The 20,205-nt window shown below is 52.1% G+C and overlaps 1 protein-coding gene across 10 annotated transcripts in view; it reads right to left on the reverse strand.

Moving 5' to 3' along the window:
• The window catches only part of BANP (BTG3 associated nuclear protein), a 79,573-nt gene that overhangs the window by 53,605 nt on the left and 5,763 nt on the right, over positions 1 to 20,205 (reverse strand). For 4 of the 10 annotated variants that reach the window (XM_069497818.1, XM_069497816.1, XM_069497813.1 and 1 more), the window contains exon 1: positions 3,226 to 3,358. In XM_069497818.1, the coding sequence (XP_069353919.1) occupies positions 3,226 to 3,295 (70 nt within the window). In that variant the 5' untranslated portion in view covers positions 3,296 to 3,358. Of the gene's footprint in view, positions 1 to 3,207; positions 3,365 to 20,205 lie in introns of those variants that run through there. The other 6 variants (XM_069497819.1, XM_069497817.1, XM_069497814.1 and 3 more) reach the window with 2 other exon arrangements.

Genomic DNA, 20,205 nt, shown 5'->3' on the forward strand with positions numbered 1-20,205 from the left:
GTATGGTGTGTCTCCTACCTCCTTCCATGGGCTCACGCGTGAGCACAGGACGTCTGTGTGGGAAGGGCAGGAGCATCACCAACAGCTCTGTCTACACCCTTCCTCCTCTTAGCGGTGAGTGTGTACGGCCCTCCAAGTTACTAACAATAGCTTTGTTGCTGTTGTCATGTTTTCTAGAGATGGGGTCTCCCTATGTTGCCCAGGCTGGACTAGAACTCCTGGACTCAGGGGATCCTCCCCCCTTGGCTTCCCAAGTAGCTGGGACTCTCTGGGCCAATAGCTTTAGCTCACTTTTTAACAGTAATACCAGTTTGTGAATCTATTCTACAGAAATGAGTGCAGTGTATAAGAATACATATTATAGCTGGGTGCGGCGGCTCACTCCTATAATCCTAGCACTCTGGGAGGCTGAGGCGGGAGGATTGCTTTAGCTCAGGAGTTCGAGACCAGCCTGACCAAGGGCGAGACCCTGTCTCTACTAAAAATAGAAAAAAATGAGCTGGACAAATAAAAATAGAAAAAAATTAGCCGGGCATGGGGGCGCATGCCTGTAGTCCCAGCTACCCGGGAGGCTGAGGCAGGAGGATCGCTTGAGCCCTGGAGTTCGAGGTTGCTGTGAGCTAGGCTGACGCCACGGCACTCTAGCACAGGCAAGAGAGTGACATTCTGTCTCAAAAAAAAAAAAAAAAAAAAACCAGAAATGTGTACATATATAACATACATATACACGAGCATGTTTACTACAGCACTTCTGGTAGAAAACAATCAGAAATCTGAATATTCACACACCCTGGCAAACCATCACTGCACTCGCAAGCGCGCCCCACACTACAGCCCCTCGGGATGAACTCCCTGTGGCCAGACGACATCCGCCTTGCTATAGGCAGTGGGACGGCAAGTGACACTTATTTTCTTCTTTGTACTTTGCTACGTTTTGTACACGTTGCTTTTTCTAATTTTGCATGCACTACTTAGAGAGTTAGATAAAAGAATGCCCCTGGCAGTCACCTGGAAGGCCAGGCCAGGTCACAGTCACAACCTATGTGCGTTCAAATGAGCAGAGTGAGCACAACCACATGGAAATATTAATAAGAAAAATCTGAGGCCGGGCGCGGTGGCTCATGCCTGTAATCCTAGCACTCTGGGAGGCCGAGGTGGGCGGATCATTTGAGCTCAGGAGTTCGAGACCAGCCTGAGCAAGAGCGAGACCCCATCTCTACTAAAAAAAATAGAAAGAAATTATATGGACAGCTAAAAAAATATATATATAGAAAAAATTAGCCGGGCATGGTGGTGCATGCCTGTAGTCCCAGCTACTCGGGAGGCTGAGACAGGAGGATCCCTTGAGCTCAGGAGTTTGAGGTTGCTGTGAGCTAGGCTGACGCCACGGCACTCACTCTAGCCTGGGCAACAGAGAGAGACTCTGTCTCAAAAAAAAAAAAAAAAAAAAAAAAAAAAAATCTGGAAAGACATACGTGCCAACAATTTAAAAGCAGCTACACCACTAGGACTACAGGGAACTTTTATTTCTTCTACTTTCTTGACTGTACTGTTAAATTTTATAAAATTCCTAAACCAATTATGAACGCAAATGTGTGTCATACCCCCTGGTATTCGCCAGGTGTTGGTGGCCTTCGGGTCAGAGGCTGCGAGCGGTGCGTCTGGGCAGGGCTCAGAGCTCTGCCCACAGCAGGTTTTTCATAAACAGCCAAGAAATTGTAATTCCCAGGCGTTTAAAGAAACAGAGATGGAACGAAATAAAGATTAGAAATGATTCCTTTTTTGGACTATAGTCTACATACAGAGAATGTATTTGGGATAGGCTGTTAGAATTTTAACAGTTCTAAAATGCTTAGAACTGCTTGGAACATTTTTCTTTTATCAATGCAGTGTGTGTGTTTTCTAAAGAAACTGTCACTCACCTTCTAAAACACAAACAGATATTTTTGAAATTGTTATACGCAGTGATAGTGACCCTTATAGACAAATCAGGAGCAAAATAAGGTGGAAAACTGACTAAAGATAGCATTCCTGAAACACTGGCTGCATATTTCTTTGTGATTGTTCATTTAATTCCGAAATGATTTACATTACTCTCCCCTTCCGCACCATAACTAATCTCCAAATGCAGTTTTCTCAATTAACATACCAAATACATCATGCAAGTGAGACATCACACTATCTTAGGGGATTTCTGAAAATTCTCTTTTCTGAAGGGAAAAATGTCAGCATTTCAATTCTAACCTTCCTCAAGGAACAACCAGGCCACCAAAGCGCTCAGTGACTTCACTCTGTGCACCTGTCACTTCAAACTTAACAGAACCACAAAACACGTACAACTTTAAAGCCAAAAAAGGGAAATCTTTTTAAAAATAATAAGTGTGACTATTAACCAGGTGTTTTCATAGACAACATTCATGAAATTTAGGTTTTCATTTCTAATGGGTGTCCTTAAAACAAATACTTAGTTAAGGCTTCAAAGTAGATTTGTGCCTTTAACATCCCTAAAGAAAATGACCAGCCTTAGTAAAAGTGGAGGAAAAAAACTTGTTCTCAACTACTGTTGGTGGAAGAATAAATTAATAAAACATTTCTGGGAAATGACAGTGTCTTATCAAAATTTTAAGCACACACAGCAATTCTATTTCTGGGAACTTACCCTACAAAAACACTTGTCAAGATACGTGTGCAAGGACACTTCCTACAGGGTTGTGTATACAAGAAAAGCTACACGGATTGTGCAAAGGGCCGTCTAGAAAGGGAAGACTTCAACAAGTCGGGGATACCGGGCAACCGCTGAAAAAATAAAAGTAGATTTACACACACTGGTACTGTGAGATTTCCGTGACACATTACAATGTTAGGTTACACGGGGGACACGGCCGGGAACAAAGCCAGAGGCCATCAGGAGCGCGGGATCCCACGGCGGATGTACGCGTGCATGCGTGCGCATGTGTGTGCGAGCACGTGTGTGCGTGCGTGCGCGCGTCAGGGCGCCAGAGCAGCAGCGCTCAGGACAGACAGTGCTGGAGGCTCCACGCCTGGGACTCCCGGGGGACAGGGAGGGCCTGACGGCTTCACATCGCCCGGATTTGGGTTTTTCACGCAGAGCACGCATCACCTTTTCTTCCGCGTAATGTAACGGAAAGAAAACTACTGGGGCGGCTTTTGGGTTCTGGAGAATGGAGAGAAGGTGGTTCCACCCGCGGTCCCGCAGCTCTGTACCTGGGTGGTCGGGGCTCAGGTCCTCCACCGCGATCTGGACCACATCCGCCAGGTCGTGCTCCGACATCATCCAGAGCGGGAGGCGAGCGGCGGTGCACGCGCACGCGTCCGCGTCACAGCGGGGCTGGGCTCCCGTCACCTGCCACACGGAAGCCCAGGAAAAGGAAAGGAAAATTAACCACCGTGACACATGAAATGACGTAAACTGCTAACCACGCACGTGCATGCAGGATGACATAAATGTCTGTGCATTTGTTAATATGGGGGTCCTCTTGTCCCAAACCACCGACAGGGGAGTGTGCTTTGAGGACAAAGGAACAGGTCACGAGCATGACTCGCTACTTCCCTCCTCGACCACCGAACGAGCCCCTACCTGGCAGTCTCTCACTTCCGGTCCACCTTCACCGTTTCCCTCTAAAAATGGGCGTGGAAACGTCATCCCCAAACCAAAAGTCCCCGGGGGGGCCCTGACCCCCCGCAGCAAAGTCCTGTGGTTTCCTGCTCCCCGCGGGGGTCTTAGTTCCCCGCTACGCTCCCCAAAGCCTGGAAAGCCAGCACCCCGGACGAGTCACACCGCTGCCCCCGCAGCGACTCACCAGCCCGTCCAAATTTCTCCCAAGCGGACCCGCCACCGGGGCCACGCCTCATACTCCCTTTCTGCTGTGCCGCAGCCCTGGTGGCCTGGAGGCGTCCCTGCTTTGCTTCCTGTCCACTCTCAGGGTCAGCCCTGAACCCAGCGCCACCCCAGCTCCAAGGCCACGGCAGGGCTATCCCCGAGCCTAGCGCAGTGTCTAGAACACAGTCAGTGACTTTCTTCCAGCTCCTGTGACACTTGGATTAGGCATCAAGAAACCTTATTTCCCAAAATAAAAATACGGCTGCATCGCGCAAACTGCGGTCTGTCCACGCACAGCTCTAAACGGGGTACTTAGAAACAGGATGTCTTGGAAACCTCAGGAATCGACATCACCATAATATTTTTATCATATGATACTTTATATTTTAACTATTTATAAATAAAGTTTATAAAATAAATTATTTATTTGTCTTTCCCACAACGCACTGCTAGAGGGTGGAGACCACGCGCCCAGCTCCACACAGCAAGTTCCTCTCGTGGATAAGCACCTCCCCGCAGTCCTTGTCTTTTTTTTTTTTTTTTTTTTGAGACAGAGTCTCGCTCTGTTGCCCGGGCTAGAGTGCCATGGGATCAGCCTAGCTCACAGCAACCTCACATTCCTGGGCTCAAGCGATCCTCCTGCCTCAGCCTCCCAAGTAGCTGGGACTACAGGCATGCACCACCATGCCCAGCTAATTTTTTTTTTCTATACAGTTTTAGTTATCCATCTAATTTCTACTTTTTTTTAGTAGAGATGGGGTCTCGCTCTTGCTCAGGCTGGTCTCGAACTCCTGAGCTCAACCGATCCGCCCGCCTCAGCCTCCCAGAGTGCTAGGATTACAGGCGTGAGCCACCGCGCCTGGCCTGTCCTTGTCCTTAAACCCAGCTCCACGGCAGGGGAAGTGTGATTTTTCAGGTCATATGGTTTCAGCTATGAGTCTACTGACAACTCCTGTTAATGGATAAGTTCCAACAAGCATAAAATTAAATTAGCAGGCTTCACACATGTTCTTAAACCCTATAAATAATGTGGTTCCTCCTCTCCTTTGTCTATATTCAAATTCTACAGCTTACATGGTGGCAGCTCCCGAATTTCTTGGGGACAATAATTTGGGGAGGAGGGAGCCAAGCACTGTCTTAAATCTTCCTTTATAAAGACAATATTTTTACAGAAACATATGATCAAATACATGATCAATAAAATAGCAAAGATGGCTTAACTCCCACTTTCTAACTTTACACAAGATTATTAGATTGAGGAAAAAACCGTCAATTGCTCTTAACAAAGAAGCAAGCTGGTGACAAGGACCTGGCAGAGGAAACAAAAGCCCTCAGAAGTACAAAGACTGAAGCTTCTAGAAGCCCAACTCTGGAAAGACGGCAGTGACAGATTTTTAATCTCCCCAAATCCTTCCAAGAAAACACACAGAGCTGCTAGGATTGCAAAATTAAAGCCAGGTCGACATCCACAACAGAACTAGGTGGCGAGATGCTCTCTTAACCCCAGACACCAGCAAATGGGACAAACCACTGAGAGCTGCGAGGCCATCGTGGCCTGAGTGTGTGTGAGGGAGGAGGCAGAGGGAAGCCCTGAGCCCAGGGGACAGCGGCTGAGCGGAGGGGCGCAGCACGGGGCCGGCCGTGGGCAAACGCAAGGGGAGCTGTACTAGAGTCCAAAGGCCTAGGATTCGCTGGACGCCAAGAACCCTCAACGCCAACCATCCAAAGCTCCCTTCAAGGCCAAATAACTGAAAAACATTACTGGGAATAGAAAACAAAACATACCGGGCGTGGAAATTAGAAAGAAAGGAAAACAAAAGCTAATTAAAGGTTGGAGAGAACAGAGCCAGGAGAGCATGGAAAGGAAGATGCTACATTTTCAACACTTGGTTAAAAAAAAAAAAAAACCCACAAGATAGAACCCCAAAACACTGAAATTAGAAAAATTATTCTAAATCAAGCCTCTCTTCTGAATTCACATAAAAATAAGCAATAGAGAATATTGAGGCCAAATCTCATGCAAAGATAATATATTTTAAAAGAGAATAAGAAGCCAGGCACAGTGGCTCACGCCTATAATCCCAGTAACTCAGGAAGTCAAGGCAGAAGATTGCTCAAGCCCAGGAGTTCAAGACCAGCCTTAGCAACATAGTGAAGACCCCATCTCTTAAAAAAATGAAAAAAAAATTAGCTGGGCATGGTGGCGCATGCCTATAGTCTCAGCTACTTGGGAGGCTGAGGCAGGAGGATCGCCTGCCGAGGAGTTTGAGGCTGCAGTGAGCTGTGATGATGCCACTGCTGTTCTCTAGCCCGGACTACAGTGTGAGAATCTCGTCTCTAAAACACAAAGATGTAACAAGATGACATCACTACAGACAATGAAAGTGTGCTGGACAGACAAGTCCCCCCCCAAAAGATGAAAACTATGCCTAACATTTCAAAACAAGTTCAAATACACTAAAGATATAAAATATCATTCATCATCAACCAGCATTAGAAAAACTCAGAAATGAGATGACAGAGCTCAGAAAATACTAGTAATAAAAGAAAAATAATTTCAGAAATGCAGGCTAAACTATGAGAACCTTAGAGCAAATAAACACAATATTTGCTAGCAACTTGAAAAAAGCAAAATGAGCAAAGTTTTAAGGATTAAAATGAAGGGAAGAAAAGAGTCCAAAACAAGCAGCAGAGAAGACCCTGCACAGGTATCACAGGAGACGCAGGAGAAGAAAACTAGGAGCAATGAGATGAAACACAAAAACAGTAATTCAAGAAAACTCTCCAAAAAGGGGGCGAGGAGAGGCTTGAAGCTACTTATTAAAAGGGCATACCACAAACCTAGCGGAAAAAGGAAAAACAAAAACAGAACAAGTAACAAAACACCAAGACACACTACAACAAAACTATTATTTGAAGAAAAAATTCCTTTAGACAGCCAGGCAAAAGACGAGGCGACCAACACTGGAAAAAAATTAGATTATCAAACTACAACAGAAAAACTGGATCAACATATTTAAGACACTCAAGGAAAGAAACGTGAGCCCGAGACACGGGATTCCGAGAGCACAGACAGGCAGAGCAGGGTGTGTAACACGCTGTTTTTAAGAAATATGCAAGATATGCACAGAATACTGCTGGGTTGAGACTGTCAGTGCACAGGAGTGAGAAGGAAATTATTGCTCACTTTGCACCCTTTATCTGCATTTTTATCATGTTGATTTATCACCTTTTCAAAAATTAAAAAAAAAAAACAACAAGTTTATAAAATGATCGGACAAATACGTAGGTATAAACTGTGGGGAAGGTCTCAACCTTCAACCTCAGGCTGCTCCACGGGGAGCCCGGCACTCATGTCACCTGACACGGAAGGACCCGCCAGGCCCAGCCAGTGTGACGGGATTGTGTGTTCACCCTAAACCCGTGTCCTCGGAGGAGGCCCTCTCAGTCTGGCTTAGCTGCTAGTCAGTCTGAAGATCAAAGCTACATACGCCATAAACTCAGTCTTCTTTTTCCCAGAGTAAGAACCAGAAGCAGATTATCAAAGGATGAGCCAAACTTCCCAAGGACAGCAGCAGTGCGCAGTGAGACAATGCCGCCCGCCCGACCTCTGCCTTCGTGGATTTAAAACACTTTAGGGTCACGGACTGCTTTCAGAACCTTAAAAAAACAAAACAAAACAAAAAACACTATAGACCCTGGTCCAGGAAAAAGCACAGACAGTTCCGAAGGCTTCGCTAACACCAGAGACCACGGGCCGCCTGCCCCACGTCTGCCCTCCCTGCGAGCCCCTCCCGCAGCAGGCCGGGGACGCACACGGTGTGCGGGCAGCTCCCGGGAAACCTCCTGGGAGAGGAGTGGCCGTGGCCGGATCCCTTCCGCACGCCCTCTAGCGGGACCCAGGCCTGGGCGGGCAGTGGCCCAAGGAGCGGGGTGTGCAGCTCGGCCCTGCAGGAAGGACCCCGGCCCCCGGCCCAGGGGCTGCCTCACCGCCCAGGCCGCCTCCGACCTTCTCGTAAGAAAGGAAAATAACCAGCCACCTGGTTTAAAAACGACATATTTTGGAGTCCTTCACACGCAGCCAGACTGAACCTAAGGACAGGCCCTGCGTCCACAGGTTCCAGGTCAAATGCCTGCCTCAGAAGGGGCTGATGGAAACTGTTAAATGCTCAATTCAAGCTTTGTCCTGGTTTCTAAAAGCTCTGACAGTGGCTTGAGAAAATACTCTAAACTCACCACGAAATCCTGAATCCTAACCTCTTCCAAAGCAGGACACCACACATTATCCAAGTTGTTGACCCAAAAATCACGCTGTTGCCAGGATAGAGTCATTTAAAATTCTGCTAACAGTAAAGGTTTCAGTAGAAAAAACTAGGGCAAGAAGCCCAGGAAAACTGGAACAGGGCGATGTGTGCGGTTGCTATTTTGGCAAATTAAATTTGCCATTTCTCAGAAGTCCTGGGGATAGTCCAGTCTCGATATGATGTTATAAAACAGCTGGAACGAGACTGACGTTCAATAGTCTCTCACCGAAACTACACCACTTGCGGCCCCACCAGGTCTGCGGAGAGAGGCCTCTTTCAGGGCACACGAGAGGACAGAGCCCGCCAACCAAAGCAACGACCCGGGTGCTCCACGGCAGGGCAGGGCGGAGTCACCATCTGCGTCCCAGCACCGCCGGCATCAATATGCACGAGCACCGGCCAAACGGAAAGATCTCCAGAACGCGATAGCGGCAGAGAGGAATAACTGGGAAGTTGCAGAGCAGCATGTGTGATGTGATCCCAACTCTGTTTCCTAAACATGGCACACATGTGCAGTCACACGCCCACGCGGGAACACACACAGGGTGGTTGGGAATGACACGCGCCAGCAGTGAGGCTGCCCATCGGGGAAGGGCGCGCGGGCAGCACGAGCCCAGCCTCACCTCTCCCTCCATCCGTGAGCTGCACCTGTTACCTACGTGCTGCCTGTGAAACTCTTTCTGCAGTCAGGTGAGGAGTCCACAGGTGAGGTCAGTGACACCGACTCTTGATAAGTGTGACAGCACCCTCTCCAACCCTGCCTTGCAGGTCAGCCCACAGGGCTCGGGGCTCCCCACAGCCAAGCAGGGACGAAGAGCCCACTCTCCACCCTCGCCCCCCCCTCCCCTGGCCCCACCTTACGCCTTCTCCACTCCCTTCCCCAGGCTCCGCTCCAGCCTGGGCAGCACCTGCCGCTGTCTCCCTCCTCCCCCTGCTGTCTCCCTCCTCCCCCCGGCTGTCTCCCTCCTCCCCCTGCTGTCTCCCTCCTCCCCCCGGCTGTCTCCCTCCTCCCCCTGCTGTCTCCCTCCTCCCCCCGGCTGTCTCCCTCCTCCCCCTGCTGTCTCCCTCCTCCCCCCGGCTGTCTCCCTCCTCCCCCCTGCTGTCTCCCTCCTCCCCACCGCTGTCTCCCTCCTCCCCACCGCTGTCTCCCTCCTCCCCCTGCTGTCTCCCTCCTCCCCTGGCTCCAGGTCAGAACCCCCCAGAGAGCTGCCTGAACCACTGGCCCACGCTCACGTGCCCGCCAAGAACCCACCCAGGGGGTTCCCCTCAGCCACTCAGCCAGAACTGCCCCAGGCCACTTGCTGCCTGGCTCTCGCACACGGCCTCCCCTGCGGGCCCAGCCTGGCCCGTGTCCCTGCCGTGGCTGCCCAGGCCGGGCCGGGGCCCCTGCTCAGCAGACACCAGACACACCTCTCTGCTGGGGAACGCACCCTGCCCACCTGGCCTCTCAGCGAGCTCCAGGTCCACGGAGCACACCGCCCCGAGGGGCCTCCCTCAGGATTAACCTCTTCAAACTGAACCGGCGCCCACCCCAAACCAGCCCGTCCCCCACAGACTTCCCATCTCAACTCAAGGCGAAACCCGCTTCCCAGCTGCTCGGCCCAACGGCCGCCGTCCCTGCTGGCTCTTCTCTTGCGTGGGACCCTCTCACTCCACCAGACCCGCCCGTCCCCACCCAGCACCCCAGCCTGGACCCAGGCCATCCCCGAGGGTGGCACACGAGGCCTCCTCACTGTGGCCTACTTCCGCCTCTGCCCACGACCCTTCTCAGTGGCAGCCGGAGGGACATCAAAACACTGTCCGAACGCGCCCCTCCAAAGGCTTCCAACGGAGTCAAAGCCCTGGCGACGGCTCACGGGCCCTCTGCAGCTGGCCACACGCTGCCGATGCCTGAGCGTCCCCTCGGGCTCTCCGGCCGGCAGGTGGGCCATCCCCCCGGGGATCACCAGAGACATGCCAGCTCGGGGCCACAGCCAGCCTCGGCCCACCCCTCAGCACTCCCTGTCTCCTCGGGGACAGCGAGCCACACCCTGAGAACCCACCACCAGTGCCCCTCCCGGCCCTTCCCGCTTCACTGCCTGGCTACACGTCTTAAATACGAACATCTGTCTGCCTCGCTCAGCATCCGTCTCCCAGCCGGAAGGGAAGCTCCCGTCGGGCAGGACCTCCAGTCACTGTGCACACGGCTGGCGCGGCCAGCACGCCGGGACGAACCCAGGGAGAGGACGCTCCGCCAGCGCCGACCACCGATGCCCAATGACAGACGCCAGCATCTCCACCTAAAATGTACGGATCGAGGCCTTCAAAGAGCGTTGTGTCTACGTTTTGATTTCAAAAAGGACTGTGCTATAATTAACTTACAACTCTAACCAGTTAGGTCACGAATGTGAAATCAACGTGAACGACGTGTTTGGCCAACAGCGAAAGCACACGGAGCTCGCCGACTGTCGGCCACGGGCAACGGCAGCGGCTCATTGGCGGAGATGTGTGACTGCAAATACCTTTTAATTTTGCTATTTTTTAAACATCCTGGACACCCATAAACCAAAATCACAAAGCCATTAAAACAGGAATAAAAGTTATTGTAATTGATCATAAAACTTAGCATGAGCAGTAAAGATTAAAAAAAAAATGCTATAGATTATCAGCTCTCAGTACAGGAAAAAAGGTGGCAAGAAAAAAAAAAACTAAATACAGTCTCCCTGTGTTCACCGCTGAGACCTCCTTCAACACCGGGGTCTTCTTGGTCACCAGGTAAACCACATGACACAGGTGGGTCCCTCAGTGAGGTGGCAGCAGGGGATTTTTTCCCACCGACCTTCTTAGGGCAGCATTCTTCACAGAGCTGTTTCTCACGTCAGCCCGTAATGAAAGCCCCGATTCTGCGTCTGGACTGGACGCGGTTATTTCCACAGGAAGCAGGACAGTGCGGTCCAGATGGGTGACCTCCGGGTAGGGGTCTGACTTAGCTCGACTAGAATCACAGTACTGCCCAGTCCCCAGACATACACACACAGCCGCCAGGCTAGGAGATGCATTCCACGAGCCACAGATACAAACCCGAGTCTCCCTTACACGTCTGGAAGGGGGCATTTCACTTTATAGATGACAAAATAGGAACTGAACACATTCCCTGCTGACAAAAGGCCTCAGGGTCAGGACTGTCCCTTAACAAGCACAAGCAAGACGCTATCCCAAATACGAGGCGGGGTGTGTGTGACTATGCAGGAAAGACCACCGGAAACATAACCAGGGTGGAGGGAGGGCCACTGCCACCAAGCTCCCGGTGCCCCCACCTCGTCCTGCGGCCATCTCGAGACTCTCGGCCCCTCTGAGTTAGAACGTCAAGTCCGTAACACCGTATAAATCAGGACAGCCAGGCACGGCGGCTCCCGCCTGTAACCCCAGCACTCTGGGAGGCCGAGGAACGAGGATCGCTTGAGGCCAGGAGTTTGAGACCAGCCTGGGCAATAACTAGACCCAGTCTCTACAAAAAATGTGAAATATCAGCTGGGTGTGGTCGCGTGCGCCTGTAGACCCCTCCTCGGGAGGCTGAGGCGAGAGCCCAGGAGTTGGAGGCCGCCGTGACCTATGGTCACGCCCCTGCACGCCAGCCTGAGGCCCTGTCTCTAAAAAAATAAATAAGTATGTAAGAAGTGGCTAAGTTGCACCTAGCCAAAAAGCTAAATTTCCGGAAACAAGAAAACTGCTGAGAAATTAAAGACCGTTCCACTTAGTCCTTTTGAGATACAAGGGCACTAATAAAATAAATGAGAAAGCCAGTGTGAAGCACACAAAGAAATCAATTTTTATTAAGCCGAGATACGTGACAGGGGCTCAGCTCACCTTCCGCCCGATCAGCCTGGGCCGGGCCGTGCAAAGGCGGGAACGAGGGTGGGAACAACGGGCCCACGGGGACCGCCGGGCAGGCGAGCTGGGCAGAGGGAAGCCAGAAACACTCATCCCGCAGCTTCGCTTACCCTTGGGAAAGATCAGGAAACACCGTTTCTCTTTAAGACAACCTCCCTAAAAATGTTTAAATTTAAAATCAGGAAAAGAGGGTCAAACTAGCTGCAGAGGCCAGGTCCTTCCCCGGTACGGAGGTTAAATTCGCCACTTTTATTTGTGGTTTCCAAAACATACAAACCTCCTCAAACATACGCCGCCGTCGCAGGAGAGGGAAGCGGCCGAGCTGAGGACGACACACGCCTGTCCCCGTTCTCAGACCTACCTGAAGCCCAGAGGGGCCCCAGGCGACAAACTCTGCCAGTGGGGCCTGCGCCGCCGAGGCCACTGCCCCCAACAGCAGGGAAGGCCGAGCGAGGCAGCGGGACCTTCTGCACGTCCTTCTGGACACACGGACACAGCTCTCGTTGCTGAGAGTTCAAGTGAATAAACTTAAAAATCATAATGAGAAAGCCAAATATTTGGGGGGAAAGGCAGGAAAAATCCAAATTTTTGAGAGGTCACGATCAAAACCTGAGCACGGTAACGTGCACGGTTTCTAGGGAACACCTTAGGAGGCGTGCGGACTCTCGGGCGTGGTTCCCTGACGTCCTGGTCTCGGGAGATCACCTTAACGTCACGAGGCCCCCACGGAGCTTGTGCTCATCCGGGTTAAACCTCTCGACATCTACCGTGTTTGAAATGAGAACAGAAAATGTTCGAATATTTACTAGTTCATTTTAAAATTATACAAATCAACACGTTACATGTTAACATCCTATCTTAATCCACTTTATGCTGCTCTAACGGAACACCAGAGACAGGGAGTTTATAAAGAAAAGAAATTGATTTCTTCCAGCCCAGGATGCCGGGACGCCCAAGGTCCGGGAGCCGCGTCTGGTGAGGCCGTCTTGCTGCTGGTACGTGAGAGACGCCAGACTGGCTCTCCCGGTAACTGACCCACTCCCGTAATAGCCCCCTGATCCGTTAATCTGTGAGTGGATTAATCCATTCAGGAGGGCACAGCTCTCGTGATCCAATCACCTATTAATGGTCCCTCTTCTTAAGACCATTGTGTTGGGGATTAAGTTCCAACGTGAGTTTCAAAGGGGACAAACATTCGAACCACAGCACATACAAAACACTTTTTATGGAAAACAATGATAGTTTCCAAAATAACAACAACAAATCCTTAGTGAGAAGAAGGACACGTCAGGCCTAATGGAGACAGCTGGGCTCTGAGGTCTGCCTCCGCCGCCAGCCGGCTGACACGTGCCCGGGTGGTGCCCGGGCTGGAAACCGGCCTCCCGGGCGGGGCAGGGGGCGAGGGGAAGTGTTCTGAGAGCCTTGTCAGGTAACTGCGCACATCCCTCCCTGGTGACACCCAAATTCAACAAGTGTTTTGTTTTTCCTTCGAGGCCAATTGCATCGTGGGATCTGGTACCATATCAGTGAACTTTTTGCACTGTAGTACTTTAAAATTCTCTGGTCTGTCTTGCACTTTAAACGGATCCTTTACCCAGGCGCGACCCTGCATCGATCGTTTGGAAAATACTGGTTCACTGAGTTACTCGGATCTTCCAAATGTTCATTATGTGACATCAAAGGCATCACGTTTGGAAACACGAGCACCGACGTCCTCCTCCCTGGGAGCTGTCCAGCTCACGGTGGCAGATACGAGCTGTCCAAAGTTCCAACTTCACTTGACAGCTCCAATTTTATCGCCGGCAACAAACACCATTAGCTGCTTTCTTTGAAGTGACAGGCTTTGTTCATGTAGTGAGAAATACCAACGATTTGTCAATAATGCTTTCATAGTATTCTATGAAAAAAGCAGCTAGTTCAGCTGGCAACTCAAACAATCCTCCGATCATCCGACCTTGAAATGCAGCGGAGGTGTTTTCCACGAACTTTGTTTTATCCACAGAGCATTAAGAACATGTGTATTGAGGGTGGAGATTTAATAAAATGAGTCATTTTTATTGCGTGTCTGTGAAGAACATGACTACACAAATACAGTTTGGGGCCCTGTCCTTGATTCATGCTACAGTGAGTTTCAGATGACTTTATTATAAAATATAAGCCATAAATGCAATTAAAAGCAACTTTTACTTGATTTAGCAACTGCCAAAGATAAGTATTAATACACTATACAAGCTTGCATACGTGTTGCAATAAAAATTTTGATTTTTACATACATAACATTCATACTTTATTTCTTCCCTAGTAACTACTAAATTGCTCATGGTATGAAATATTTATTCACATACCATAAAATACTTCATCTGCCAAAAATGCAGGCGTATAAAAATATACAACTGACTGTAGGCTTCAATACCTCAACCTTGGCCAGGCAGGGCACGGTGGCTCATGCCTGTGATTCTGGCACTCTGGGAGGCCAAGGTGGGAGGATCGCTTGAGGTCAGGAGTTCAAGACCAGCCTGAGCAAGAGTGAGACCCCATCTCTACTAAAAATAGAAAAAATGAGCCAGGCCTGGTGGCACACGCCTGTAGTCCCAGCTACTCGGGAGGCTCAGGCAGGAGGATTGCTTGAGCCCAGGAGTTGGAGGTTGCTGTGAGCTAGGCTGACGCCATAGCACTCGAGCCCAGGCAACAGGGCGGGACTCTGTCTCAAAAACAAAACAAAACCTCAACCTTACTTCTTAGTTCTATGAGAAACTGTCATGAGCCTCTGTGAACGCTTTTACACAATTAAGTGATCTTACTGCATTTGTTCATACGTTTCCACAACACGATCCCCGGGCACAGCACTAAACACAGCACAGGAGGGGGGAGACAGTGCCCCTGCCCCCCGGACGTGCACTGACGTGGGGGTCCTGCAAAGCAGGGCCCACGGCACTCGTCACCCACTGCCCCGAGGGCTGAGCACGGGTGCTGGGGGAGCACAGCCCCGAGCAGCCACCCGGCCCTGGAGGGTCAAGGACGGCTGCCCAGACCGGTGTCCCCGCAGAGTGCTGGGGAGTGGGGGGACACAAGAGGCACAAGTGTCCCGGCTGGGGACCGTGAAAGTCAGTGGCACAGAACAAGCCAGCAGAGGCCAGGCGGGGCCACAGGGACTAGGGAGACAGAGGGGGGCGGTGGCCATCGAAGAATTCCAGGGGACGTGTAAATATGGACAGTGTCTCCAGTGACACTGAACTACTGTTCATGTAGAATGGCCCTGCTCTCGGGACGTGAGTGCCAAGCACCGAGGGTGCAGTCAGCAGACCCTGCCACCCAAGCGCACGCACCCACGGAGCAGCACGCCCGAGCCCGGCCTTCTGGAGCCCAGACGAAGAACACACACCTGGATTCACGTGTTCTTCCAGCAACTTCCCTCGAGGCTTCAAAAGAGGAGGCAGCAAGACTCACTGACTTAGTACAACACACTCACGCTGCGTCGGTGGGCGCACCGTACCCTGAGCCACACACCGCGGGGACAGGACAGGGAGCTCTGTCGTGCCCCACACCCAGTGTCTGCCACTGTCAAATCAACGGGCCCCTTACTGCGGCACGCGGCCACGACTCGGCCATCGCCACTGGGACCAGCCACCAATGCTTGTTTCCCCATTAACTTGCCCCCCCAGGAGACTGCTCAGGGGGCCGCCCCCACCACGGTGCTTCTTTAACCCTTCAGTATCCCGTCACCAAATCCCAGGGCCCCCGCGCTCGGACTCGTCACGCCCTTCTCCGCTGCACACCTCGTCATCCAGGAACTGGCCTCTGGCCGCGTCCTCTGGCACCAGTTGCTCCAAAGGGCAGGTGGCAGCCCTCTGCGACACACCACACCGTCTGGCAGGCTGCCGGCTCCGTGGGCCCCTCCCAAAGCCACACTCGGCCAACCCACGTGGGTGAACTCCAGGGTGCGGGCCTTCCAAGGACCTTCCTCCCCACACAGGTCGGCTTGCACCACACCTGCGCTCTCTGGCCGGGGCCGGGCCCCTCCCGTCCAGCTCCGCTGCCTGCAGAGGACCCAGCTCCATCCTGTTACTCCATAAACTCCGCTACGCGGTAACCAGCTACTGCCCTCATAAGCAGTGAATGATCATAAGAGACAATAACACAATAGCCGCGTAGTGTATGCCCCAAGCTCCTTGACAAGCGACCTAGGACATCTCATTTAAGCCTTGGAACCCTACGAGGTACTTTCCAGTCGACAGGTGAGGGATTTGAGGCTCAGGGAGAGGTGAGCAGACTTGCCGAGGCCAGCTACGAGCCAGCGCTGCTGAAGCCCGCACTCCAGCTGCTTCCCCACACAGCCCACGGGACAGAGTGCGAGCCCCACAGCACGAGTCCCTGGCCCTGTCCACTCTGGCCCCAGGCTTGTCTTCCACACTGCTCGACACAAGCCTTCCACCCAGGCCCCGAATTTGTCCCTAAACACTTCGCTTGTGTGCAAATCTGCAAGAGGCATAGTGGATATTTACTCATGACCAGAGAGCAGTGAAGGAACGGGGGAGGGTGTGGACCAGCCCCTGCAATAGACGTGGGCCGTCAGCTGAGCCAAGCCACCGCCTGCTCTGCCCTCCTCCTCCCGGAGTGTGGGCCTGTGCTCCCCGCCCAGCTGCCCCCAGACGCTGAAATCCCCTCACCCCCTCTCTACCCCCACCTTCTGCAAAACCCGAGGACGGTGGTCCACCTGCGGGGTAAGGACACCAAAGTGTCCTAATCTCCTTCCACCTTGCAATTTCACACAAACCAACCCAAACAACTAGCATGTGCCAAAATTTTAAGGGAATTTGTAATCCCAACCAGGCAACGTAAAAACAAAAGCAAACTAACTCCCAACCAGAACCGTCAATCAAAACAAGCAATGGTGACAGCGGCAAAGGCGGATTCAGGAGCCAATTGGGCCAGAGTGCTGGGCCGTCTGTCCCTACACCCCAGTGACTTCCGAGCTACGCCGCAGATGCCAGGCAACAGTGCCAGTGACGGAGAAGAACCAGCTAAGCTGATACGGTCTAGAGCAGCAGTCCCCAACCTTCGTGGCACCAGGGACCAGTTTCGAGGAAGACAATTTTTCCACGGGCTGGGGCTGGGGCTGGGGGAGAGTTGTACAGAGCTCAGGTGGCGACAGCTCATCCGCCGATCTCCTCCTGCTGTGGCCCAGTCCCTGAGTTTCACAGAAGACAGTTTTTCCATGGGGTCGGGGGCGCGGAGCTCAGGCAGTGACGGGCAGCCCGATTCCTAACAGGCCGTGGCCCAGGGGTTGGGGGCCGCAGGGCTAGAGCAGAGATGCAGACACAGGCCTAAGGAGGTCCACCAGAGCCTAGCGACAGACTAGAACACGTCACAGATGCCGCCGACCCGCACCTGGCCCTGGATCGGGCCCTCGTGGTGGCAAGTACGTCCCACTCCGGCTGCCGTCACGGGAGCCAGGGAGCCGAGTTATGATCTTGGTACCAGACGGAGCATCTGGGCAGTTCCCTGCAAGACCATAATTCCTAACATACAGTCTGAGGTCCGCCATGGATTAGAAGCTGCCCTTGGAACCCAAAAGTTACTGGACAAGCTCTGACATCAGCGACAAGCTCGAGCCGTCAAAAGGCCCGTGTAGGGCACGTAGAGCCGTGCGGGGAGTGACTGCTGGAGCGTGGAGCTGCGATGGGGACCCAAGCTGGGGACAGAGCACGTCGGGCCACCCCCCAGCTGGAGCTCCCCTCAAAATGGGGGCTCTGCCGGCAAGGGAGGGGCAAGAAACTGTTGGCTGCACTTGAGTAAAATTACCAAGCACGTGCCGCATTTGAGAAAATTACTCGGACTAAAGAAAAGTGACTTAGGCATTAATTCGCCCGCCTTTCAGAAGGCTGCTTTCACCTTAATCCAATAACAACCTGACTTGCAGGGTGAACAAAGTTTAATTTAGTAACCCAAAATATTCAGACAATTTTGATATATAAATGGGTCCAGCCCTGAACCGGAGACACCTTTACCTAGCCCGACGTTTGCTAGAGGGAGCTTAGACCACCTCCCGTTCCCGTCTCGCCTGGCAGATGACACCGCGGCCGGCTGGGTCCATCCCCGCCTGCTTCAACCGCCAGCGCTGCTCACGTGCACACAAACACAGGCATTCGGCCTCTGGACGCTACCGACTCCAGGTCTGGCCCACGCCTCTCCCAAGTACAATGGCAAAAGGAAATGGTTATTCAAAGTGATTTTTGTCAAAAATAAATTTGCAGATTTTGATTCTACTGAACTTATAGTTTAGAAGGAGCACGATACTAATTTATGATTATGCAGTCACAGCAAGTATTTGTGGGGGAAAAATGAGTCCACCGAATTTCATAAAGGAGTCTCTTTTCTTTTGCAATAATGTTACTGGGATAATTAGTAAAATGGTTTAAACAGAGACCGCATGGATGACAAATCCCTGGTCTTGAGAACTATGCTGCAGTTACACGAGAGAATGCCCTGCTTTTAGGAAACAGCCACTTACTCATACAAGGATCAAAGGACATCGTGGCTTAAGCTGTTTAGAGAAGAAACAATAAATATACACAGAGGGAGAGAGGGAGAGAGAGAAACACACACACACAGAGGGTGAAGCACTGTAGGGAGAGGACAAAGAAAGTGTGATAAAATGTTAACATTTGAGAATATGGGAAAAGCCGGTAACACAATTCTTTGCATTTTTCTTGCAACTTCTAAGCCTGAAGTTAATAAGCAAAAAACCCAATTCCTATTAAAAGATCTTGGGGGTTTTCTCCAAAGAAAGACAATGACACAATGGATAGAAGCCTTCTCCATGTTTAAGGATGACTTTGCCGACGCTAATGACGCTTCTGACGGGCTCCTGACGCTTCCAAGGAGATTTTCCCCAAACACGCTCAGCGCCTTCACCAGGGCAACGTGGCGGTGCAGTGGGTTCCTCCAGACGTCCCCAAATCCCTGTCAGCAGCTGAGCACCTGGATGCTGGGGGCTCCTGGCAGCCACCTGTACGGTGAGGACAACAGAGGGCTGGAGAGCACAGTGAGCAGTGCTCCGTGTGGCGCGTGGCACCAGACTGCTCCTCACTGTCCTCGGAATGTTACTCGCCTCCCCAACCTTGACCTTTGTCCAACTCGCGTCGGTACTTTCAGTCTAGGACATGGGATCCACACGCTGCAGCCCTCGGGCCGACAGTGGCCGCCGTCTGTCCCCAAAGACGCATCACTGGGAAACAGCCTCACCCCTCCCGCCCTGCTCTCCGAGGGCAGAGCCTGCAGTGGCGACAGGGACATCTTCCCACCTGGCCCTTCACTGGTTCTCAACAGCATCTGCACGGCAGGGCACCATATGTTTTTAAAGCCAGTGCAATTTAGCAGTGGGAAGTTGAGGGCCAACTTCAGTGACACTAAGTCCTCGTGACCCACTGCCATCGGACCAGCCGCTCGCGGCATCTTTAGAATCTTGCAACTGCCTCCAAGCTAAGGATGAAGACACCAGGCTCCACGACTGGAGGGCTGTGCTCCTGACTCCTGACTCCGGGACGCCTCCTTCTCCGCGTGAGGCTGGCAGGGGAGGGTGGTGGGTCGGCAGAACCCCAGCGAGGCAAGGCGGCAGCTCACTGGGCTCGTGGCTGAGCTCTCGCACGAGCCCGAGAGGACGGGAGGGAACCCCAGACCTGCTTCCACCCAGCTCCGCCCCTTCCACTCGCCCCTCCCTGGCGTAGCATGACTGCGTTTTATATAACCTCAAATCATACAAATTTAAAATAACACATAATATAAAATAAATATGAAGCCCTCACTTTTCAAAAAATGTGAAATTATTTGAACTCTGCAAATCTTAAAAATCCATGAAATGTTGGCTTTTCAAAACTGGAAGCCGACTGTCGCCAGCCGCGTTTGCCGCTGACACCTGCGAGGGCCGAGAGGTGGGTCTCAGGCAAACAGGGCCCCGGCCTGAGTCAGGTTCAGTCTAAAAGCACCTGCGGCATGAACTACCTGGACGCAGCCTGCGGGGGTGGCCCGGAGGGCGGCACTCTGCTCCGGTCCCTGTGCCCCTCCCCGTCCCCAGCTCCCGCTGTTGAAGGAGCCGAGCTCTGAGGACAGAGGGGCAGCAGCACCATCCCCACCCTGGCCGCCTCCCGCCCACCGGGTCCCCAGGACCGGTCTCCTCGCTTCCTCCCTGCA

The sequence above is a fragment of the Eulemur rufifrons genome, chromosome 23 (genome assembly GCF_041146395.1).
Source record: "Eulemur rufifrons isolate Redbay chromosome 23, OSU_ERuf_1, whole genome shotgun sequence".
Lineage (NCBI taxonomy): Eukaryota > Metazoa > Chordata > Mammalia > Primates > Lemuridae > Eulemur > Eulemur rufifrons.